The sequence below is a fragment of the Nerophis ophidion genome, linkage group LG12 (assembly GCF_033978795.1).
Source record: "Nerophis ophidion isolate RoL-2023_Sa linkage group LG12, RoL_Noph_v1.0, whole genome shotgun sequence".
NCBI classification, from domain to species: Eukaryota; Metazoa; Chordata; class Actinopteri; order Syngnathiformes; family Syngnathidae; genus Nerophis; species Nerophis ophidion.
In genome coordinates, this window is record NC_084622.1 from 65,962,818 (window position 1) to 65,989,635 (window position 26,818).

The window sequence follows — 26,818 nt, forward strand, 5'->3', positions numbered from 1 at the left end:
TGTAACTTTGTTGAGCATGTTCAAAATAAACTCTATCATTACTATAACTGAAACTAAAGACATTTTGTTTGTTTGAGAACTATTGGGGTTGCGAGCTTCAATTCCACTCACTAAACGTCTTGAAGACCAAAAAAATGGTGTTTCCCAGCCAGACAGATGCTGCCCATCCTGTCAGCTTGTTAGCAAGGGCAGTGAGGTCGATGGTAATTGTCAGCTTGGCTGTGGTCCTGCCAGGGACCGGGTGGGCTCGGCCGGGTGGGTTTGGCACAGGACAAAACTCAGTGGAGAGTGTGTGGAAGACAGAATTGAAAGGCCCTGCACTCCTCAACCTGTTCTCACTGTGTCTGTTATCTGCTTGATTGCAGGTTTGAACCGTCTACTCTCAGAATGAATCATGGCACAAAGGAGCACCAGAAAGTACTGTTAGTGCATGAACCCTGCACCTGGCACGGGGCAAAAGAAGGTCAAAACCGAATGGACCGGCAATGAAGTGATGCGAAAATTTAACATGTAAGTCGTGTCTCAATCATGTGATCAACTACGATAACAATGTTATGGCACCGGATGTCATGAGGTTCTGCTTTTGGGAACCATCCTGCTCAAGACACTTTGCCCTTGGTCCTAAAGGGTCCTGGTTAGGGTCTCGCATGGCAGCTCCCGCCATCAATAAGTGAATGTGGAAATAGTGTCAAAGGGCTTTGAGTCCCTTGAAGGTAGAAAGGAGGTATACAAGTATAATCCATCTACCCTCTGTCCAATGTGCTTCACCAAGAAGGTAGAAAGGAGGTATACAAGTATAATCCATGTACCCTCGGTCCAATGTGCTTCACCAAGAAGGTAAAAAGGAGGTATACAAGTATAATCCATGTACCCTCTGTCCAATGTGCTTCACCAAGAAGGTAGAAAGGAGGTATACAAGTATAATCCATGTACCCTCTGTCCAATGTGCTTCACCAAGAAGGTAGAAAGGAGGTATACAAGTATAATCCATGTACCCTCGGTCCAATGTGCTTCACCAAGAAGGTAAAAAGGAGGTATACAAGTATAATCCATGTACCCTCTGTCCAATGTGCTTCACCAAGAAGGTAGAAAGGAGGTATACAAGTATAATCCATGTACCCTCTGTCCAATGTGCTTCACCAAGAAGGTAGAAAGGAGGTATACAAGTATAATCCATGTACCCTCGGTCCAATGTGCTTCACCAAGAAGCTCTACGTCTGTCATTAACTTGCTTCAGTCGTCTGTAAAGCCTATAAAGGTGGGCCTAAAATGGATTTGGCCTTTTCTGACTCATAAATTGTGTTACATTGTTGGATAATCGTGTTAAACAATGCCAAAGCGTCAAATCCTAAGGTTCATCCATTTTTGCGTGAGCTTGCACGCAGTTTTGCGGTCTTGCCTTATTGCAACATCGTAAAGAGTTGGACTTACTTTTATGGGTATTTCTCCCAATGTGTCAGGCTGTGAGGAAACACCACAAAGGTAAGATGAAGTATTATTTTCATCTAATCTTGGCATGCAGTGGCATGAATGCTGGTAAAAGGATCTGTTTTTTTTATGCAGAGTGTGAATCAACCCGAGTGTGCAGGTGTTAGAATAATAATAATAATAATAAAAATAGATTTTATTTGTAAAAAAAAAGCACTTCACATTGACTAAACAACCTCAAAGTGCTACCATGTATTAACAAAAAATAAAAAGATAATACAAATCAATCAATCAATCAATGTTTACTTATATAGCCCTAAATCACTAGTGTCTCAAATAAAACCTAGAACAGCCTAATAGAGCCTAATAGCTAGAACTAGTATGCATATGTAAAAAAAAAAAGGCTTTTTAAAAAAAAAATTTAAAGCTTTTTTTAATAGCATTCACAGTCTGTGGTGCCCTCAGGTGGTCAGCGAGAGCGTTCCACAGACTGGGAGCGGTATTTGTAGCTTTTTCCTCGGAGGTTAGCCTGTCCGGAGCGGAGGTGTCGTGTGGAGGGTTTGGGGTGGGTAGTTAGTTCTTTTTGAGGTAGAGGGGGGCATTTCCATGGAGGCACTGGTGGGTTAGTAGGGAGACTTTGTATTCAATACTGAGTGGAACAGGAAGCCGTGAAGGGATTTGAGAATTGGTGTGATATGGTCTCTCATCAGGATCGCAGCAGTATTATTATTATTCAGTTTTTATTATTATAGGCTTAAATCTCTAGATCAACATTAAGTCAATCTGTCAATATAACATTTAAAAAAAGTTAAGTTGTATGCTCTTTTTGTCAAAGAAAACCATTTTTTAATAGAAAAAAATATGCAATATTTTCACCCAACAACATTTTTAAGTGGAATATTTTATATTATGTAATAAGTGTAGCTTTAAAAAGGTCAATAAATCATAACAACATTGATTTTAATTCATTATTATTTTTTGAGCAATGACACTTTAAAAAAAAATCACACTAAAATATTTGGGGATCCAAAAGGGTCCTACTCATTAAAGCAGGGGTCACCAAGGCGGGCACCAGGTCGCCCGTAAGGACCAGATGAGTCGCCCGCTGGCCTGTTCTAAAAATAGCTCAAATAGCAGCACTTACCAGTGAGCTGCCTCTATTTTTTAAATTGTATTTATTTACTAGCAAGCTGGTCTCACTTTGCTCAACATTTTTAATTCTAAGAGAGACAAAACTCAAATAGAATTTGAAAATACAAGAAAATATTTCAAAGACTTGGTCTTCACTTGTTTTAATAAAGTCATTTATTTTTTTACTTTGCTTCTTATAACTTCCAGAAAGACAATTTTAGAGAAAAAATACAACCTTAAAAATGATTTTAGGATTTTTTAAACACATATACCTTTTTACCTTTTAAATTCCTTCCTCTTCTTTCCTGACAATTTAAATCAATGTTCAAGTATTTTTTTTTTTATTGTAAAGAATAATAAATACATTTTAATTTAATTCTTCACTTTAGCTTCTGTTTTTTCGACGATGAATATTTCTGAAATATTTTTTTAAACTTATTATGATTAAAATTCAAAATAATTATTCCGGCAAATCTAGAAAATCTGTAGAATCAAATTTAAATCTTATTTCAAAGTATTTAGAATTTATTTTAAAAGTTTTGTTCTGGAAAATCTAGAAAAAGAATAATGATTTGTCTTTGTTAGAAATATAGCTTGGTCCAATTTGTTTTATATTCTAAAAGTGCAGATTGGATTTTAACCTATTTAAAACATGTCCTCAAAATTCTAAAATTAATTTCAATCAGGAAAAGTTACTAATGATGTTCCATAAATTATTTTTTTCGTTTTTTCTAAAAGTTTCGAATTCGCTACTTTTTCTCTTCATATTTTTCGGTTGAAATTTGAATTTTAAAGAGTCGAAATTGAAGATAAACTATGTTTCAAAATTTTATTTTCATTTTTTTCGTGTTTTCTCCTCTTTTAAACCGTTCAATTAAGTGTTTTTTCATCATTTATTCTCTACAAAAAACCTTCAGTAAAAGGAAAAAAAAATTATGACGGAATGACAGACAGAAATACCCATTTTTTTATCCATACAGTATATATAGATTTATTTATTAAAGGTAAATTGAGCAAATTGGCTATTTCTGGCAATGTATTTAAGTGTGTATCAAACTGGTAGCCCTTTGCATTAATCAGTACCCAAGAAGTAGCTCTTGGTTTCAAAAAGGTTGCTGACCCCTGCTCTAAAGTGTTAAAAAATAAATTATAATTATTCTGTTTACTTTTAACACAAAAATCTCGAGATCAAGTTCAGAGCTGTCCGTCAATTATAAGTTTTATTGTTGTTGATGTTTTTTGTTTGTTCGTTTTAAAACAAAAACGTGTGGCAAACAAAATATGCAACATTTCAAAGTTGAATATTTAATGTGAGGTAATTGGAGCTTTGAATAGGTCAATAATTCATGATGACATTGATTTTGATTCATTATTTTTTTAAGAAAGAAACAGCCTGCATGGCAGCTTTGTTTTATTAAAGTCAAAATTTCAACATTTTCTTGTTAAATTTCACCTGTTTGCTCTGTTATATCATTATTTATGTTTTGTATTTTTTTTAATCGTATTTTCAGAATGTGCCGTTGGTCCCTTAAAAGATTCCCTGCGGGCCACACTTTGGACGTCCCTGACAAACAGCAATGTTAATGTTTGCTTCCATGTCCCTTGGCAAGTTTCACTGCAATTAAGCACATTTTGTAGCCATCCACAAGCTTCTGGTTGAATTTTGGACCATTCCTCTTGACAAAATTGGTGCAGTTCAGCTAAATGTGTTACTTTTCTGACATGGACTTGTTTCTTCAGCATTGTCCACACGTTTAATTCTGGACTTTGGGAAGGCCGTTCTAAAACCTTAATTCTAGCCTGGTTTAGCCATTCCTTTACATCTTTTGTCGTGTGTTTGGGGTCATTGTCCTGTTGGAACACCCAACTGCGCCCAAGACCCAAGTCTTAGGTTGTCCTGAAGGATTTGGAGGTAATCCTCCTTTTTCTGTCAGGCTTGCCACCGACAGTTTGTTTGTGTTTTAGTTTCTCCTCTGTGTGTTTAGTATTTCCTGTCCTTAGTTCCTGTCAAGTGCTCTTATTTTGTCAGCTTCCTGTCTTGTTCCCTGAGTGCTGTGTTCCCACTCAGCTGCGGCTGATTGGCACCTGGCCACACCTGTCACCAATCAGCCCGCTCCTATTTGTACCTGCTTTGTCTTGTGTCAGTTGCTGGATCATTGTGTTGTCTTGTCGTTGCCACATGTCTTTCTTGTGTCTTTGCTACCTGTCGGGTCTGGCATCGTTACAGGTATTTTGTCCTGGTCGTCGTAGCGGTAAGCTGTTTTTGTTAGCCATTAGCTGTTTTGAGTTTTTCTGTTTGCTACCCACTAACTTCCACGCTAAAGTTCCTTTTTGTTTTCTAGCTCCCAGTGCTAGCTCCCTTAGTTTGTTATTCCGCCCAGGTGTGTGCTTTTTGTTTGTTCTTTTTTAGTTTTAATTAAATCATGTTTTCTTGCTCAATGCCTGCCTCCTTCTCTGCATCTTGGGGTTCATCATCAAATAACTTTGACATTTTCCTTGTCCCATTAACTCTCTGTAAAGCAACAGTTTCATTGGCAGCAAAACAGGCCCAGAGCATAATGCACCATGCTTTCAAAACTCCTCTCGGACCAAATCCGCGTACGTGTGCTACCCACTCCTGGTAATCATGCTTCACCTGACGTTTGCTAAGTTACTTAAGTTGCAAAGCAAAATAGGGTGGTGAAATAGGGTTCGCCCTGAAGGCACCATTAAAGCTAAAACTGCCTCGAATAGCAAGGCTGTGTTCACACTTGTTACGGATGGTTTGATAAGTTGGAATTTGCTGGAATAGTTTTAGTTCATGGTGAACCATCTGAACCTGGTGTGCACCGAACAAGCAGATCCAGACCATTATGAACTACGGCTGCAACGAATAAAGTTAAAACAATGACTCTGTAACTAATAAAAAGCATGGAGTGTCTGGGACTTTGTTTTCGGCATCTTTATTTCTTAATGCAATTTTAATGTTGATGACGTGCTTTTGTTTGAAAAAAGTGATCGTTATGGCAAGCAAAAACTGTTATGTTTACAAACCTCGTTTCCATATGAGTTGGGAAATTGTGTTAGATGTAAATATAAACGGAATACAATGATTTGCAAATCCTTTTCAAGCCATATTCAGTTGAATATGCTACAAAGACAACATATTTCATGTTCAAACTCATAAACATTATTTTTTTTTGCAAATAATAATTAACTTTAGAATTTGATGGCTGCAACACTTGACAAAGAAGTTGGGAAAGGTGGCAATAAATACTGATAAAGTTGAGGAATGCTCATCAAACACTTATATGGAACATCCCACAGGTGTGCAGGCTAATTGGGAACAGGTGGGTGCCATGATTGGCTATAAAAGCAGCTTCCATGAAATGCTAAGTAATTCACAAACAAGGATGGGGTGAGGGTCACCACTTTGTAAGCAAATTGTCAAACAGTTTTAGAACATTTCTCAACGAGCTATTGCAAGGAATTTAGGGATTTTACCATCTACGCTCCGTAAAATCATCAAAAAGTTCAGAGAATCTGGAGAAATCACTGCACGTAAGCGATGATATTACGGAGTTTTGATCCCTCAGGCGGCACTGCATCAAAAACCGACATCAGGGTGTAAATGATATCACCACATGGGCTCAGGAATACTTCATAAAACCACTGTCAGTAACTACAGTTGGTCGCTACATCTGTAAGTGTAAGTTAAAACTCTACTATGCAAAGCAAAAGTGTAAAAGCCAGCATGTGTGATGGTATGGGGGTGTATTAGTGCCCAAGGCATGGGTAACTTACACATGTGTGATGGTATGGGGGTGTATTAGTGCCCAAGACATGGGTAACTTACACATGTGTGATGGTATGGGGGTGTATTAGTGCCCAAGGCATGGGTAACTTACACATGTGTGATGGTATGGGGGTGTATTAGTGCCCAAGACATGGGTAACTTACACATGTGTGATGGTATGGGGGTGTATTAGTGCCCAAGACATGGGTAACTTACACATGTGTGATGGTATGGGGGTGTATTAGTGCCCAAGACATGGGTAACTTACACATGTGTGATGGTATGGGGGTGTATTAGTGCCCAAGACATGGGTAACTTACACATGTGTGATGGTATGGGGGTGTATTAGTGAACAAGACATGGGTAACTTACACATGTGTGATGGTATGGGGGTGTATTAGTGCCCAAGACATGGGTAACTTACACATGTGTGATGGTATGGGGGTGTATTAGTGGCCAAGGCATGGGTAACTTACACATGTGTGATGGTATGGGGGTGTATTAGTGCCCAAGACATGGGTAACTTACACATGTGTGATGGTATGGGGGTGTATTAGTGCCCAAGACATGGGTAACTTACACATGTGTGATGGTATGGGGGTGTATTAGTGCCCAAGACATGGGTAACTTACACATGTGTGATGGTATGGGGGTGTATTAGTGCCCAAGACATGGGTAACTTACACATGTGTGATGGTATGGGGGTGTATTAGTGCCCAAGACATGGGTAACTTACACATGTGTGATGGTATGGGGGTGTATTAGTGCCCAAGGCATGGGTAACTTACACATGTGTGATGGTATGGGGGTGTATTAGTGCCCAAGACATGGGTAACTTACACATGTGTGATGGTATGGGGGTGTATTAGTGCCCAAGACATGGGTAACTTACACATGTGTGATGGTATGGGGGTGTATTAGTGCCCAAGACATGGGTAACTTACACATGTGTGATGGTATGGGGGTGTATTAGTGCCCAAGACATGGGTAACTTACACATGTGTGATGGTATGGGGGTGTATTAGTGCCCAAGACATGGGTAACTTACACATGTGTGATGGTATGGGGGTGTATTAGTGCCCAAGGCATGGGTAACTTACACATCTGTGAAGGCACCATTAATGCTGAAAGGTACATACAGGTTTTGGAGCAACATATGTTGTCATCCAAGCAATGTTATCATTAATGCCCCTGCTTATTTCAGCAAGACAAGTGTTACAACAGCGTGGCTTTGTTTAAAAAAAGAGTGCAGGTACTTTCCTGGCCCGCCTGCAGTCCAGACCTGTCTCCCATCAAAAATGTGTGGCGCATTATGAAGCGTAAAATAGGACAGCGGAGACCCCAGACTGTTGAAGGACTGAAGCTCTACATAAAACAAGAATGGGAAAGAATTCCACTTTCAAAGCTTCAACAATTAGTTTCCTCAGTTCCCAAATATTTATTGAGTGTTGTTAAAAGAAAAGGTGATGTAACACAGTGGTGAACATGCCCTTTCCCAACTACTTTGGCACATCAAATATCTTGTCTTTGTGGTGCATTCAACTGAATATGGGTTGAAAAGGATTTGCAAATCATTGTATTCCGTTTATATTTACATTTAACACAATTTCCCAACTCATGTGGAAACGGGGTTTGTATTAAGCAGTGCAACAAAATAATAGTGAAGTGAATTATATTTACATAGCCCTTTTCTCTAGTGACTCCAAGCGCTTTACATAGTGAAAACCAATATCTAAGTTACATTTAAACCAGTGTGGGTGGCACTGGGAGCAGGTGGGTAAAGTGTCTTGCCCAAGGACACAACGGCAGTGACTAGGATGGCGGAAGCGGGGATCGAACCCGGAACCCTTAAGTTGCTGGCACGGCCACTCTACCAACCGAGCTATACCGCCTCTAATTCACAATTCTACCATAAATATACAATTACAAGTACAAAAACCAAACTCGGCAACATTCAGAATAGCAATCAGAGCAATTGAGAGGACACAAAAACAATCCAAAAGTAGTCAAACAAAAATGAATGATATTAAGAAGAGTATCAATATTAATAATACTGTTGTCCGGCTGGAATTCGGGAGAAATTCAGGAGAATGGATGCCCCAGGGAGATTTTCGGGAGGGGCACTAAAATTTTGTTTTGTCCGTGAATCCCGGGAAAATCTGGAGGGTCGGCAAGTATGGCCCCGCGACCCCAAAAGGGACAAGCGGTAGAAAATGGATGGATGGATAGATAGAGCTGCCAAGCATTCCACAGTCTGAGACAATCATACTTTTCTTCGTGACTGCAAACTTGTGTTTTTCTTGCATAAGATAGTTTCATACGCCTTAAAAATATTTCACAGATGTCTCGGTGACTGCTTTTCTCGAGTAGTTACACTTCAGCAGGAGCCTGTAAATGTGAGAAGTCGACAGTGGTCATGAAACATATCAATCAATCAATCAATCAATGTTTATTTATATAGCCCCAAATCACAAATGTCTCAAAGGACTGCACAAATCATTACGACTACGACATCCTCGGAAGAACCCACAAAAGGGCAAGGAAAACTCACACCTAGTGGGCAGGGAGAATTCACATCCAGTGGGACGCCAGTGACAATGCTGACTATGAGAAACCTTGGAGAGGACCTCAGATGTGGGCACCCCCCCTCTAGGGGACCGAAAGCAATGGATGTGGAGCGGGTCTAACATGATACTACGAAAGTTCAATCCATAGTGGCTCCAACACAGCCGCGAGAGTTCAGTTCAAAGCGGATCCAAGACAGCAGCGAGAGTCCCGTCCACAGGAAACCATCCCAAGCGGAGGCGGATCAGCAGCGTAGAGATGTCCCCAACCGATACACAGGCGAGCAGTCCATCCTGGGTCCCGACTCTGGACAGCCAGTACTTCATCCAGGGGGGGGACATAGGAGAAAAAAGAAAAGAAGCGGCAGATCAACTGGTCTAAAAAGGAGGTCTATTTAAAGGCTAGAGTATACAGATGAGTTTTAAGGTGAGACTTAAATGCTTCTACTGAGGTAGCATCTCGAACTGTTACCGGGAGGGCATTCCAGAGTACTGGAGCCCGAACGGAAAACGCTCTATAGCCCGCAGACTCTTTTTGGGCTTTGGGAATCACTAAGCCAGAGTCCTTTGAAGGCAGATTTCTTGCCGGGACATATGGTACAATACAATCGGCAAGATAGGATGGAGCTGGACCGTGTAGTATTTTATACGTAAGTAGTAAAACCTTAAAGTCACATCTTAAGTGCACAGGAAGCCAGTGCAGGTGAGCCAGTATAGGTATATATGTATGTATATATGTATATAAAGGTATATACAGTATAGGTATATATGTATTTATATAAAGTTATATACAGTATAGGTATATATGTATGTATATATGTATATACAGTATAGGTATATATGTATATAAAGGTATATACAGTATAGGTATATATGTATGTATATATGTATATAAAGTTATATACAGTATAGGTATATATGTATGTATATATGTATATAAAGGTATATACAGTATAGGTATATATGTATGTATATATGTATATAAAGGTATATACAGTACAGGTATATATGTATGTATATATATATATAAAGGTATATACAGTATAGGTATATATGTATGTATATATGTATATAAAGGTATATACAGTATAGGTATATATGTATGTATATATGTATATAAAGGTATATACAGTACAGGCGTAATATGATCAAACTTTCTTGTTCTTGTCAAAAGTCTAGCAGCCGCATTTTGTACCAACTGTAATCTTTTAATGCTAGACATGGGGAGACCCCAAAATAATACGTTACAGTAATCGAGGCGAGACGTAACAGACGCATGGATAATGATCTCGGCGTCTTTAGTGGACAAAATGGAGCGAATTTTAGCGATATTACGGAGATGAAAGAAGGCCGTTTTAGTAACGCTTTTAATGTGTGCCTCAAAGGAGAGAGTTGGGTGGAAGATAATACTCAGATTTTTTACCGAGTCACCTTGTTTTATTATTTGGTTGTCAAATGTTAGAGTTGTATTATTAAATAGAGGTCGGTGTCTAGCAGGACCGATAATCAGCATTTCCGTTTTTTTGGCGTTAAGTTGCAAAAAATTAGCGGACATCCATTGTTTAATTTCATGAAGACACGCCTCCAGCTGACTACAATCCGGCGTGTTGGTCAGCTTTAGGGGCATGTAGAGTTGGGTGTCATCAGCATAACAGTGAAAGCTAACACCGTATTTGCGTATGATGTCACCTAGCGGCAGCATGTAGATGCTGAAGAGTGCAGCAAAAACAAGTCCCAACGTCCACAGGAAATATGGAAAATATGTGGAGCGTATGTCTGCTCTCTGACACTTGAGAGCCAACCTGGACTTCACAGGAAACCGGAATTTTTGATTCATGCTCTCAACATGTTTCATCCTTGAACATTCAACCCGTAAATGGCTTTCTCTCATTAGTGGCCCCCACTTCCTGTCGGATGTGCCATCATGCACGAGTCTATTCTCTCTGTCAGGATAGTCTGACAGGAAAGTGAGGAGATGGACGGGATGCTCCAATGTATAGGAAGAAGTTTCTCTGAGGACCAATTGGAAAAAAAACATGTTTCTGTCTGCCAGGTGCCCTGATTTTTAACCCCCGGGCTGGTTGGTGGCTCAATTCTCAGGTTAAAAGACCAGTGAGGGGATGATTACTGCTTACTGTATCTGTGTTTGGTGGTCGGAGGTAAAAGGGGATGTGGTACCGGACACCCCAAGCATTGTAAAGCTTTTGTAAAGTTGGATTTTTTTTTAATCAATCAATCAATCTAAGTTTATTTATACAGCCCTAAATCACGAGTGTCTCACTGGGCTGCACAAGCCACTGCCACATCCTGGCCTCAGGTCCCACATCAGTGCACGGAAAAACTCAACCCAATGAGATGACAATTTCCCATGCCATGAAAATATGTACACTGCAAAAATGTAAATCTAAGTAAGATTAAATATCTCAAATAAGGCTGATATCTGCTTAGTTTCAGTCTGATAACATACAGTGGGGCCAAAAAGTATTTAGTCAGCCAGCGATGGTGCAAGTTCTCCCACTTCAAATGATGACAGAGGTCTGTCATTTTCATCATAGGTACACTTCAACTGGGAGAGACAGAATGTGGAAAAAAATCCAGGAATTCACAATGTAGGAATTTTAAAGAATTTATTTGTAAATGATGGTGGAAAATAAGTATTTGGTCAACCATTCAAAGCTCTCACTGATGGAAGGAGGTTTTGGCTCCAAATCTCACGATACATTGCATCCTGTCTCTGTTTAATTCCTTGTTTCTTGTCTGTTTAATAGATGTCATCAGTGTTTGAACCTGACAGTTGTAATTGATGTTAAAAATATTATACGGCTCTTACGGAAATCCATTTTAAAATATTTGGCTTTAATGACTCTCTCAACCAAAAAGGTTTCTGACCCCTGTTTTAGATCAATGATGAGGTGATATAAGAAAAGTACAAATGTGTTCAATCTATCTGTGGCAGCCAGGGATGGGCTCCAAATTCTGTACTTTTTTGGCACTGACCGCACCCTGACGGCCCTACAGATTCCAGTTCTAATTAGGATTGTAGCAATAAGCAATAATAATAGTAACCATAGTAAAACTCCCCACAGTTAGTCCAAACCAATGTTTAAAAGAGTCAACGTTTAGCCTTTCAAAGAGATAAAATACTACGACTGAAACACTATCAGAGAAACACAAAACATGCAAAATAGTTTGTCTATTTGTCGTAGTTAATTAAAGTAAAAAAAATGTAAGGACTTCAATGTAAGTACTTTTTGAGCACATTCAAAAATATTGTGATTATAATAACAGTTACATTTTTTGGTCACAATATCCATGGAATTCATTTTCAAACTGATAAATGAAGGATTCAGACATGTAATGATAAAAAACAACTGGACAGAATATAATCATCTCATTTTCAAAATGTTGCAATAAGAACATGAGATGTTATTAGTAAGAACAATTAATATTTATTTTAAAAAAAAAAAAAGTGCAGAAACTTTGGTACCAATAAGTACCGTTGTTGATTCCCAGGTACTGGGAATTGTTGCGGTGTCTGTTCAAAAGGTTTAGGAGAAAGTTATGCGTAAGTTCCACTTTTGCATCTCATTGCACATAACTGTGGTGTGTTCAGGAACCCTCGAGTAAAGTTAGAAATAAAGACGTCATTAGGTTCAAAAGTGGAGGGAGACCTACCTCTCAGAAAGATACATTAATAATAATGTGATCATAATAATATTGATGACAATCCTATGTGTATCACCTAATCTGTCCAGAAAACCTGACGGATTGATGATCATATTTGAATGAAAAATGACAGGTTATATGAAGATCTACATTTTATATTCAATTTTAAAAAACTACTCTTTTTTTTTTTAACAAAACAAATTATTAGCTGAGTTTTGTAGATATGTTTGGATCAATTAAACCCATCTTTAATCCATAAATCAATCAATCAATGTTTATTTATATAGCCCTAAATCACAAGCGTCTCAAAGGGCTGCACAAGCCACAATGACATCCTCGGTTCAGAACCCACACTAGGGCAAGGAAAAACTCACAACCCAGTGGGATGTCAATGTGATTGACTATGAGAAACCTTGTAGAGGACCCCCCCCCCCCCCCCCCCCCCCCTTCACCCTCTTTGGGAGACCGGATGCAATGGACGTTGAGTGGGCCTAACCTAATATTGTGAAAGTCTAGTCCATAGTGGATCTAACATAATAGTGAGAATCCAGTCCATAGTGGATCTAACATAATAGTGAGAATCCAGTCCATAGTGGATCTAACATAATAGTGAGAGTCCAGTCCATAGTGGATCTAACATAATAGTGAGAGTCCAGTCCATAGTGGATCTAACATAATAGTGAGAGTCCAGTCCGTAGTGGATCTAACATAATAGTGAGAGTCCAGTCCATAGTGGATCTAACATAATAATGAGAGTCCAGTCCATAGTTGATCTAACATAATAGTGAGAGTCCAGTCTATAGTGGATCTAACATAATAGTGAGAGTCCAGTCCATAGTGGATCTAACATAATAGTGAGAGTCCAGTCCATAGTGGATCTAACATAATAGTGAGAGTTCAGTCCATAGTGGATCTAACATAATAGTGTGAGAGTCCAGTCCATGGTGGATCTAACATAATAGTGTGAGAGTCCAGTCCATAGTGGATCTAACATAATAGTGAGGGTCCAGTCCATAGTGGATCTAACATAATAGTGAGAGTCCAGTCCATAGTGGATCTAACATAATAGTGAGAGTCCAGTCCATAGTGGATCTAGCATAATAGTGAGAGTCCAGTCCATAGTGGATCTAACATAATAGTGAGAGTCCAGTCCATAGTGGATCTAACATAATAGTGAGAGTCCAGTCCATAGTGGATCTAGCATAATAGTGAGAGTCCAGTCCATAGTGGATCTAACATAATAGTGAGAGTCCAGTCCATAGTGGATCTAACATAATAGTGAGAGTCCAGTCCATAGTGGATCTAGCATAATAGTGAGAGTCCAGTCCATGGTGGATCTAACATAATAGTGAGAGTCCAGTCCATAGTGGATCTAACATAATAGTGAGAGTCCAGTCCATAGTGGATCTAGCATAATAGTGAGAGTCCAGTCCATAGTGGATCTAACATAATAGTGAGAGTCCAGTCCATTGTGGATCTAACATAATAGTGAGAGTCCAGTCCATAGTGGATCTAACATAATAGTGAGAGTCCAGTCCGTAGTGGATCTAACATAATAGTGAGAGTCCAGTCCATAGTGGATCTAACATAATAGTGAGAGTCCAGTCCATAGTTGATCTAACATAATAGTGAGAGTCCAGTCTATAGTGGATCTAACATAATAGTGAGAGTTCAGTCCATAGTGGATCTAACATAATAGTGTGAGAGTCCAGTCCATGGTGGATCTAACATAATAGTGTGAGAGTCCAGTCCATAGTGGATCTAACATAATAGTGAGGGTCCAGTCCATAGTGGATCTAACATAATAGTGAGAGTCCAGTCCATAGTGGATCTAACATAATAGTGAGAGTCCAGTCCATAGTGGATCTAGCATAATAGTGAGAGTCCAGTCCATAGTGGATCTAACATAATAGTGAGAGTCCAGTCCATAGTGGATCTAACATAATAGTGAGAGTCCAGTCCATAGTGGATCTAGCATAATAGTGAGAGTCCAGTCCATAGTGGATCTAACATAATAGTGAGAGTCCAGTCCATAGTGGATCTAACATAATAGTGAGAGTCCAGTCCATAGTGGATCTAGCATAATAGTGAGAGTCCAGTCCATGGTGGATCTAACATAATAGTGAGAGTCCAGTCCATAGTGGATCTAACATAATAGTGAGAGTCCAGTCCATAGTGGATCTAACATAATAGTGAGAGTCCAGTCCATGGTGGATCTAGCATAATAGTGAGAGTCCAGTCCATAGTGGATCTAACATAATAGTGAGAGTCCAGTCCATAGTGGATCCAGCATAATAGTGAGAGTCCAGTCCATAGTGGATCTAACATAATAGTGAGAGTCCAGTCCATAGTGGATCTAACATAATAGTGAGAGTCCAGTCCATAGTGGATCTAACATAATAGCGAGAGTCCAAATCCATGCTATAATTCGTTTTTAAGTGCATGTAAACATGTCAAGTTTAGTTTAGTCTTTATTTGAAGGGACAATGCACAGAAACATTAAAGTCCTACTGAAAGCCACTACTAGCCACCACACAGTCTGATAGTTTATATATCAATGATGAAATATTAACATTGCAACACATGACAATATTCTGATAGTTTATATATCAATGATGAAATATTAACATTGCAACACATGACAATATTCTGATAGTTTATATATCAATGATGAAATATTAACATTGCAACACATGACAATATTCTGATAGTTTATATATCAATGATGAAATATTAACATTGCATCACATGACAATATTCTGATAGTTTATATATCAATGATGAAATATTAACATTGCAACACATGCCAATACGGCCGCTTTAGTTTACTAAATTACAATTTTAAATTACCCGCGAAGTATCCTGTTGAAAACGTCACGGAATGATGACGCTTATGTTGACGTGTGCTTGTGACGTCATTGGTTGTAGCGGACATTTTATCCCAGCACCACTCACGGCTAAAAGTCGTCTGCTTTAATCACATAATTACACAGTATTTTGGACATCTGTGTTGCTGAAACTTTTGCAATTTGTTCAATTAATAATGGAGACGTCAAAGAAGAAAGCTGTTGGTGGAAAGCGATGGATTTCAGCTGCCTTTAGCAACCGAAACACAGCCAGTGTTTCTTTGTTTGTTGTGAAGCTTTAATATGGAACAGAGAGGTCAAGCGAACATGTTTCTCTACCACATGTCAACAGTAAGGTTTTGGTGAGAAAGCTGTGGTAATAAGTCGGCTCTTACCGTAGTTATGAGGGGAGCTTGCGTCCTCCTCCAGCAGCTGTTAAAGAGGCAGCTGCGACTTTCTTGGCTCCTCCATGGTTTCCCTCAGAGACACCGGTGGTCATCAAATCCCTCAGTTTTTCAGGTATGACTCTATAATCTCACTAAAACACTAGTAACACAATAAGCAAATAATGGATTCTCCAGTATTATCCTAGTAAATGTGTCTGACATCTGAATCGCTCCTACTGCCGTCACCTTTTTAAAAATTGTTTTATTGTATTTCATTTTTTCTAGTGCTTCACTCCAACTTTCCTCATCCACGAATCTTAAATCCTCGCTCAAATTAAAAGGGAAATCGTTGCTTTCTCGGCCCGAATCGCTCTTGCTGCTGGTGGCCATGATTGTAAACAATGTTCAGATGTGAGGAGCTCCACAACCCGTGATGTCACGCGCACATCGTCTGCTACTTCCGGTACAGGCAAGGCTTTTTTATTAGCGACCAAAAGTTGCCAACTTTATGGTGGATGTTCTCTACTAAATCCTTTCAGCAAAAATATGGCAATATCAAGAAATGATGAAGTATGACACATAGAATGGAGCTGCTATCCCCGTTTAAATAAGAACATCTCATTTCAGTAGGCCTTTAAGCTCAAAGACGGATATGTTCTGTACCAGATTATAACTAAATAGCTAATTTTCATGTACAGTCCCTGGCTACCTAAATTAAAGGGATATAAAAATCATGCAATCAACTTCTAACAATAAAATCCTACTATAGCATGTAATCAAATTCAGAAAAGTCAGAAAATGCACTTTCATTGACACATACTTATTATAAAATACAAGCACACCTCTCCTTTACATCATAACACAGACAATACATGCTCATTTGTAGAACACAACCATGATCATCACAGACACACATCACAGTTTACAACAAAACTCTCTCATGGCTAAATATAATTCACATTAAGTTCACAGTGGCCACCTTAGTGACCGTGTGAGCAGCTTTGTTGCTCCAAAGCCACTTTTTAACTTCAACTGTGAATGAAGAATAATCTGTTAGACTTTTCAAGTTGCTTGTGAGGTCGTTCTATTCCTTTATGGCTTTGTATGAAAAGGACGATTGTGCAAAAAAAAGGTTTTACTTCTAGGTACGCTACACCGCCCCCTAGTGGAGGCTTTTGTGTTTCTAGTTGTCACAGCAGATGTAAACTGGACAAAGTGTTTAAGTGGCGCTGGTGGAGTGTTATTAAGGATTCGATGGGCCATTCGTTTTGATGCCAATCTTTGAACGTTAGCAAAATTTACCAGTCTATGTTTTTGGAGAAAGCTCGGTTCCCAGCAACTTGAGGGTTCCATGTTCGATTCCCGCTTCCGCCATCCTAGTCACTGCCGTTGTGTCCTCGGGCAAGACACTTTACCCACCTGCTCCCAGTGCCGCCCACACTGGTTTAAATGGAACTTAGATAATTGCGTTTCACAATGTAAAGTGCTTTGAGTCAATAGAGAAAAGCGCTATATAAACATAATTCACTACACTAAACAAGTGTGTGTGAATGAGGGGACAATGTTGGGTTTAGGAGTCCTGTGTCTGGGGGTTTATTGTGTTGAGTTCAGTCAATTGCAGTGAGAAGCTAGTTGCTGATTAGTATCTTATTTCAATTCTAAATCCGATCTTGATTGCTTGTTGCGATTGTGACCGGGAGGCTTGTGGCTTTGTTGGAATCGTGCTTGCCAGAAAAAGCAAAACCAGTTAATGGTTTGGAACTACGGCTTATCTCGGCCATCGGCGCAAGAAAAGATGTGCTTATCTGCAAAATCTAAAACGTACTTCCCTGATTTTAACGTCAATAACGTATTCAGCAGTCCCACATAAATGTTGTTTTTACTGCACTGAGTGAACATTTTATGGCTACTCAGAGTTCACTGGCAGTGATTCTTAAAAATATGATGAACACATTCATGCCATTATTATTATTATTGTATGTCTCCATACACACTCTTACAAACCCTGTTTCCATATGAGTTGGGGAATTGTGTTAGATGTAAATATAAACAGAATACAATGATTTGCAAATCCTTTTCAAGCCATATTCAGTTGAATATGCTACAAAGACAACATATTTCATGTTCAAACTCATAAACTTTTTTTTTTTTTTTTTAGAATTTGATGCCAGCAACACGTGTCAAAGAAGTTGGGAAAGGTAGCAATAAATACTGATAAGTTGAGGAATGCTCATCAAACACTTATTTGGAACATCCCACAGGTGTGCAGGCTAATTGGGAACAGGTGGGTGCCATGATTGGCTATAAAAACAGCTTCCCAAAAAATGCTCAGTCTTTCACAAGAAAGGATGGGGCGAGGTACACCCCTTTGTCCACAACTGTGTGAGCAAATAGTCAAACAGTTTAAGAACAACCTTTCTCAAAGTGCAATGGCAAGAAATTTAGGGATTTCAACATCTACGCTCTATAATATCATCAAAAGGTTCAGAGGATCTGGAGAAATCACTCCACGTAAGCGGCATGGCCGGAAACCAACATTGAATGACCGTGACCTTCCATCCCTCAGACGGCACTGTATCAAAAACCCACATCAATCTCTAAAGGATATCACCACATGGGCTCAGGAAAACTTCATAAAACCACTGTCACTAAATACAATTTGTCGCTACATCTGTAAGTGCAAGTTAAAGCTCTACTATGCCAAGCAAAAGCCATTTATCAACAACATCCAGAAACGCCGCCAGCTTCTCTGGGCCCGAGATCATCTAAGATGGACTGATGCAAAGTGGAAAAGTGTTCTGTGGTCTGACGAGTCAACATTTCAAATTGTTTTTGGAAATATTCGACATCCGTACCAAAGGGGAAGCGAACCATCCAGACTGTTATCGACGCAAAGTTCAAAAGCCAGCATCTGTGAGGGCACCATTAATGCTGAAAGGTACATACAGGTTTTGGAACAACATAAGTTGCCATCCAAGCGCCGTCTTTTTCATGGACGCCCCTGCTTATTTCAGCAAGACAATGCCAAGCCACATTCAGCACGTGTTACAACAGCGTGGCTTCGTAAAAAAAGAGTGCAGGTACTTTCCTGGCCCGCCTGCAGTCCAGACCTGTCTCCCATGGAAAATGTGTGGCGCATTATGAAGCGTAAAGTAGGACAGCGGAGACCCCGGACTGTTGAAGGACTGAAGCTCTACATAAAACAAGAATGGGAAAGAATTCCACTTTCAAAGCTTCAACAATTAGTTTCCTCAGTTCCCAAACGTTTATTGAGTGTTGTTAAAAGAAAAGGTGATGTAACACAGTGGTGAACATGCCCTTTCCCAACTACTTTGGCACGTGTTGCAGCCATGAAATTCTAATTATTATTTGCAAAAAAAAAATAAAGTTTATGAGTTTGAGCATCAAATCCATTATTTGTTAAATCAAAACTTATGAGATGTCAAGATATTGTTTATTATAAAATAACACAGATAATGTTCAAAGCAAAAATAAATACTCTTCCAGAAGGAATTCAAAAATACTTCTCTCTACAGACCAGCAAAAACAGTCTAAGAGATGAATCTAAGTGTATTTGACCAAAAGCAAGATTAGTTGTTAAACGTAGATGTTTGTCTGTTCTCGGTGTTAATTTGTGGAAGTCTGTTGGTAAAGAAATAAAAATGAGTGACTCAGTATTTAATTTCAAAAAGAACATATCACAATGTATTTTAAAAAGTTATGTGAACTAGAAATGTATGTTTGTTTGGTTAAATGTTGTATTTAGAAGGTATGTATGTTTATCTATTTACAAAAAAGTGCATGTGTGCAAGTACATATTTTTGTATTATTTGTTACAGGGCAACTTAAATGTAAATGCTGAATGACTATATTTCTTTTTGTATTACAAAATTATTAGAAAAGGTAACTTAATTGAATGTAAAAAATGACATACAAGCTTTTTTTGCTTCTGCCTGTTTCAGTCATGTTATTCATTTTTGAATCGTGATCCATGTTTGAATATGTTTTTGTTAGACTGAAAATTAACTGAACTGAACTGAAAAAAATATATCAATCAATCAATCAATGTTTACTTATATAGCCCTAAATCACTAGTGTCTCAAAGGGCTGCACAAACCACTACGACATCCTCGGTAGGCCCACATAAGGGCAAGGAAAAACTCACACCCAGTGGGACGTCGGTGACAATGATGACTATGAGAACCTTGGAGAGGAGGAAAGCAATGGATGTGGAGCGGGTCTAACATGATACTGTGAAAGTTCAATCCATAATGGATCCAACACAGTCGCGAGAGTCCAGTCTTGTCTTGTCTTTGTAGCATATTCAACTGAATATGGCTTGAAAATGGTTTGCAAATCATTGTATTCTGTTTATATTTCCAAATCTAACACAATTCCCCAACTCATTTGGAAACGGGGTTTGTAATTTAGGCCCGGACATTTATTTCAGATTTTTCGCCCCCTGTCCTCCCGCCTCCACGATGGCCAAGGACGGCTGGCAGCAGCCCTGGGCAGCTGGGGTCTGGGGTCCCTACATGGAGGGAGCCCCCCCCCCACTTGCCCCCGCGCCTTTTTTCTCCCAGCCAGCCGAAGAATACAATACAGAGAAGCCCTGTGCTGTGCGGTGAATGGCGACCCCACACCCGAGGGCGTGCACACACATCCACACTTTTTATACGCTGTTGAAAGAGACGAGGGCTAAATGCAGAAAGAGGAGCAGACGCCTCTCAGATGCTGGGCTTGGCTTTGTGTCCCACTTGACACAGGCGCTGGCAAACAAGATGACTGTTGTTTATTGTTTACGGACGGACCCTCTGCCACACTCCACTGTCATCTGGACGCTCCGGAAGTGGCAGCGAGCCTCGGGGAGAGAGAAGAATGAGCCTCGCTGTACCACCACTGCAACTTTGTTCCTTGTACGCGCCCGAGAGGAGGCCGTGTGCCAGACAGTAGGACAGGATAGCATAGATCTTTATTGGCGTTGCACAAGTACAACGACATTTCATTTTCGGCGCTCCTTAAAAAGGTGAGAAAAGGGGTGACATTGGGAAAAGGGGGGGTAAAAAAATGACAGTCTAAGGCAGGGGTGTCAAACTCAAATACAAAGTGGGCCAACATTTAAAAGTGAACAAAGCTGCGGGCCAAGGTTGAACAAATGAACCTTTTAATAGGGACCCAAACAAGTTTTGCATTGAATATTGAACAAGCGAGACTTATATAACTTTATAGTGACATGCAAAATCCAGTTTCAAATAATACTAATAATTTAAAAATAGCAACGTCATATCAAATCAAATTTAAATAGAATTCGAATGCCTCTTTTCTATTTAAAGCCTTCTCAGGTAAATATCAAAATAAACTTTTCCCACGGGCTAATAATACATTTTTATATTGTAGCGTCCAGGAAGAGGTAGTGCTGCAAGGGGTTCTGTGTATTTGTTCTGTTGTGTTTATGTTGTGTTACAGTGCGGATGTCCTCCCGAAATTTGCTTGTCATTCTCGTTTAGTGTGGGTTCACAGAGTGGCGCATATTTGTAACCGTCTTAAAGTTGTTTATACGGCCACCCTCAGTGTGACCTGTATGGCTGTTGACCAAGCTTGCATTGCATTAGCGTGAGTGTGTGTGTAAAAGCCACAAATATCATGTGACTAGGCCGGCACGCTGATTCTACGTAGGAAAAGCGGACGTGACGAAAGGTTTTAGAGGACGCTTGAGGCACGCCCCCAATATTGTTGTCCAGGTGGGAATCGGGAGAAATTTTGGAGAATGGTTGCCCCCTGTGATTTTCGTGAGGGGCACTGAAATTTGGGAGTCTCCTTGGAAAATCGGGAGGGAGTTTATTAAGTATGAGTTTTAGCGGTGAATGCGGTGTTACAGCGACACCGCCGCCGTATAATACCAATGGGCCAGCTCTAATGTTAATTTGATATTGCCTCAAGGGCCAAATGAAAATACACGGGGGCCAGAGTTTGACACCCATGGTCTAAGGCTAGACCCTCAGGAGGGGTCCAGACTGAGTCCAAGGAAAAAACCTCCATAGCAAAGCACATATACATATTACAACATACATCTCGAGATATCTAGCAACAGAGGGAAGGTAGTTCAAGGTCATGGTGGTAGGTCGCAGCTCTCAGGCGCTGACCATCCATTCATTTGCATCGAGGGCGTTGGGTTGGGGGGATGGGGTGTGTATGTGTGGCGTATATTTTTGTGGATGTGTGTGTGTAAGCCCGTAGTGCATGGGTGTCAAACTCTGGCCCGTGGGCCAAATTTGGCCCGCCTTGTCATTTAATTTGGCCCTTGAGACAATATCAAATGAACATTAGAGCTGGCCCGCCGCTGTAACACAACATTCACCGCTAATACTTATACTTCCCAACCCTCCCAATTTTCCCGGAAGACTCCCAAAGTTCAGTGCCCCTCCCAAATTTCATCCTGGACAACAATATTGGGGGTGGGCCTTAAAGGCATTGCCTTTGGCGTTCTCTACAACCTGTCCGCTTTTCCTCCATACAAACAACGTGCCGACCCAGTCACATAATATATGCGGCTTACACACACACACAAGTGAATGAAAAGCATACTTGGTCAACAGCAAAGTAAAAAACTACATGGATTTATTTAAACAAATGAAGACCAAGTCTTTAAAATATTTTCTTGGATTTTCAAATTCTATTTGAGTTTTGTCTCTCTTAGAATTAAAAATGTCGAGCAAAGCGAGACCAGCTTGCTAGTAAACAAATACAATTTAAAAAATAGAGGCAGCTCACTGGTAAGTGCTGCTATTTGAGCTATTTTTAGAACAGGCCAGCGGGCGACTCATCTGGTCCTTACGGGCGACCTGGTGCCCGCGTTGGTGACCCCTGGGTTAGAGTGTCCGCCCTGAGATCGGTAGGTTGTGAGTTCAAACCCCGGCCGAGTCATACAAAGGACTATAAAAATGACCTCCCTGCTTGGCTCTCAGCATCAAGGGTTGGAATTGGGGGTTAAATCACCAAAAATGATTCCCGAGCGCGGCCACCGCTGCTGCTCACTGCTCCCCTCACCTCCCAGGGGTGATCAAGGGTGATGGGTCAAATGCAGAGAATAATTTTGCAACACCTAGTGTGTGTGTGACTATCATTGGTACTTTAACTGCGCCTAATGTACGGAAAAATTCCGGTTTTGCTTACTGACCTCAAAGCAATTTAATTTGGTACATGGTGTAATGTTAAGTGTGACCAGTAGATGGCAGTCAAACATAAGAGATTGTGCAAGTTCTCCCACTTCAAATGATGACGAAGGTTTGTCATTTTCATCATAGGTACACTTCAACTGGGAGAGGCAGAATGGGACAAAAAATCCAGGAATTCACATTGTAGGAATTTTAGATAATTTATTTGTAAATTATGGTGGAAAATAAGTATTTGGTCAACCATTCAAAGCTCTCACTGATGGAAGGAGGTTTTGGCTCCAAATCTCAGGATACATGGCCCCATTCATTCTTTCCTTAACACGGATCAATCGTCCTGTCCCCTTAGCAGAAAAACAGCCCCAAAGCATGATGTTTCCACCCCCATGCTTCACAGTAGGTATGGTGTTCTTGGGATGCAACTCAGTATTCTTCTTCCTCCAAACACCACCAGTTAAGTTTAAAGGGGAACATTATCAGCAGACCTATGTAAGCGTCAATATATACCTTGATGGTGCAGAAAAAAGACCATCTATTTTTTTAACCGATTTCCGAACTCTAAATGGGTGAATTTAGGCGAATTAAACGCCTTTCTGTTTATCTGTCTTTTAGCGATGACGTCAGAACGTGACGTCGCCGAGGTAACACACCCACCATTTTCATTTTCAACACATTACAAACACCGGGTCTCAGTTCTGGTATTTTCCGTTTTTTTGACTATTTTTTGGAACCTTGGAGACATCATGCCTGGTGGGTGTGTTGTCGGAGGGTGTAACAACACTAACAGGGAGGGATTCAAGTTGCACCACTGGCCCCAAGATGCCAAAGTGTCTGCCGCCAGACCCCCATTGAATGTACCAGAGTGTCTGCCGGCGATGCTAAGACAGACATGGCACAGAGATGTATGGATAACCTGCAGATGCATTTGTTAAGATAAATTCGACGAAATCACAAAGGTGAGTTTTGTTGATGTTGACTTATGTGCTAATCAGACATATTTGGTCGCGGTGTGACTGCCAGCTAATTGATGCTAACATGCTACGCTAATCGACGCTAACATGCTATTTACTGGCGGTGCTAAAGCAGACATAGCACAGAGATGTATGGATAACCTGCAGATGCATTTGCAACTATAAAGTCAACAAATTCACAAAGGTGAGTTTTGTTGATGTTGACTGCCAGCTAATCGATGCTAACATGCCTCACTAATCCACGCTAACATGCTATTTACCGGCGGTGCTAAAGCAGACATGGCACAGAGATGTATGGATAACCTGCAGATGCATTTGCAACTATATTACGTTTCCTTCAACCCACATTTAATGCGAAACAAACACTTACCAATCGACGGATTTAAGTTGCTCCAGTGTCACAAGATGCGAAAGTCCTGATCGTTTGGTCCGCACATTTTACCGGCGATGCTAACGCAGCTATTCGGCCATGCTATGGCTATGAATAGCGTCAATAGCTATTTGTTCAATAGCTTCAGTTTCTTCTTCAATACTTTCATACTCCAACCATCTGTTTCAATACATGCGTAATCTGTTGAATCGCTGAAATCCGAGTTTGAATCCGAGCTAATGTCGCTATATCTTGCTGTGGTATTCCCATTGTTTGTTTACATTGGCAGCACTGTGTGACGTCACAGGGAAATGGCCAGTGTCTTCGCAGAGAGCCAAAATAAGGCACTTTAAAGCTTCATTTAGGGATATTCTGAGACTGGTAAAATTTTGAAAAAAACTTCAAAAAATACAACAAGCCACTGGGAGCTGATTTTTATTGTTCTTAACCCTTTTGAAATAGTGATAATGTTCCCCTTTAAACCAAAAAAGTTCTATTTCTGTTTCATCCGACCACATGACATTCTCCCAATCCTCTGCTGCATCCTCCTTGTTTCCACTTTGGACTCAACCTCCAGACTGCCCTGAAGCATAATCACATTCAGTCCGCCGGGGGTTTTGATCCGTCTCCTTTTGTGAAGATGCTCGGAAAAAGAGGCTGCAGCTGGACACTGACGGCCATCCAGCATGAATAGCGGGGTAGCCCTGGGCACCGCGAAACATCCCGCCGAGAACTGTACTGCCAGGGTCACAGCCCCTCCTACCCCCCCCCCCCCCCCCCCCCCGAAAGGCGAGCGAGAGTAAACATGCGTAATAGGGGGAGCCTAAAAGAAACTTGGACTGTGCTCTTGTAAATAATTGCCTTCATTGTTCTGTGCCACTGTTGGTTCTGGTCACAAGCTGCTTGACAGGCCCCTGTCTGTCTGCTGCGCCCCGTGGTCCTGGTGTCAGCTCCTACGCCCCCGACGGGGGCAACTTGTGCCAGGGGTGGGAATGCCAGCTCCCTGACCCGCTGGCCCCCCGCGACTCCTGTGCCCACGCTAGGAGCAAGCTGTCCCTGGGCCAGCTCGGAGACTCGGGGCGTGCTGCGCGCATGCTGCTCCGCCGTTAAATGAAGCTGCTTCAAAGAGCACATTCCTGCCCCTGGCGCAGCCGCGAAATGGCGAGCGCCCTGGCTTGTCGTCTCAAAGCAACAGATTGTTTCCTTTTATTCATCTCGGCAGACGCTGGCCCGATATGATTGGACACGGTGTTACTAGTCTCCCTTTTTGGCTGCCGGATCTAGCGTTGTACGGTATACCGGTATTAGTACCATACTTGCCAACCCTCCCGAAATTCAGCACTTCTCCCGAAAAACTCCCACAATTCAGGCAGAGCTGGAGGCCACGCCCCCTCCAGCTCCATGCGGCCCCGAGTGATGTGACGACAACCTGTTTTCACGTCCGCTTTCTCACAATATAAACAGCGTGTCTGCCCAATGACGTTATAACTGTAGAAGGATCGGTTTCTTATGTGGTTTTATTGTTAGGCAGTCTCATTAACGTCCTCCCAGCGAGGCAACAACACACAAATGGATGGATGATACTTTTTCGTCACTTATTGTTTGTCTTTGGTACATTAATGTGTATATTTTAGGCCATTGGTTATTTGTTTTATTTTTGCAAAAATGTATACAGTATATCTATTTTTATATTGCTATTTTAATCTTTGGTATGAAAATTATTATGTAACAAAAGTTATTAGTATTTTTTTGATTCTTTGTTGTTGCTATTTTTTGTATTATGACAATTTATTATTGGATCATGTTGTACTGCATTTTAATCTTTTGTTTTGTGGTTGTGTGATGTTTTTGCCCGGACCCCAGGAGGACTAGTCTCCACTGCGGTGTAGACTAATGGGGATTCTTAATAAACTAAATAAACACAACAACAGCAGTCACGTTTTTGTCTACCGTAAAGCAGTTTGTCTGCCGTAAACAGCAATGTTGTGACACTCTCAAACAGGACAATACTGCCAACTTCTGTGCATCCATATGTGACAATAACATCTATGGCTTTTATGGCAGTGGTTTTCAACCTTTTTTGAGAGATGTTACCCCCTGTGAACATGTTTTTAATCCAAGTACCCCCTAATCAGAGCAAAGCATTTTTGGTTGAAAAAAAAAAGTTAAAGAAGTAAAATACAGCTCTATGTCATCAGTTTCTGATTTATTAAATTGTATAACAGTGCAAAATATTGCTCATTTGTAGTGGTCTTTCTTCAACTATTTGGAAAAAAAGATATAAAAATAACTAAAAACTTGTTGAAAAATAAACAAGTGATTCAATTATAAATAAAGATTTCTACACATATTGCGATGAGGAAATAAGCGGTAGAAAATGGATGGATAGCTGTAAATATACTCCTCCCCTCTTAACCACGCTCCAACCACACCCCTCGCCCAACCCCCGACCACGCCCCCCACCCCCCACCCTCCACCACCTCCCACCAATTACTTCCCGAAATCGGAG

The 26,818-nt window shown here is 40.5% G+C and overlaps 1 protein-coding gene across 13 annotated transcripts in view; it reads left to right on the top strand.

Annotated features, from left to right (window-relative positions):
- Positions 1 to 26,818, top strand: part of LOC133563715 (uncharacterized) — a 390,671-nt gene that overhangs the window by 176,632 nt on the left and 187,221 nt on the right. For 9 of the 13 annotated variants that reach the window (XR_009809088.1, XR_009809089.1, XR_009809090.1 and 6 more), the window contains one exon: positions 366 to 510. Coding sequence is in view for 1 of the 13 variants with exons in the window: in XM_061918009.1 (XP_061773993.1) it covers positions 366 to 463 (98 nt within the window). In the remaining 12 variants the exon portion in view is untranslated. The remainder of the gene's footprint in view (positions 1 to 365; positions 511 to 26,818) is intronic. The other 4 variants (XM_061918009.1, XM_061918008.1, XM_061918006.1 and 1 more) reach the window with 1 other exon arrangement.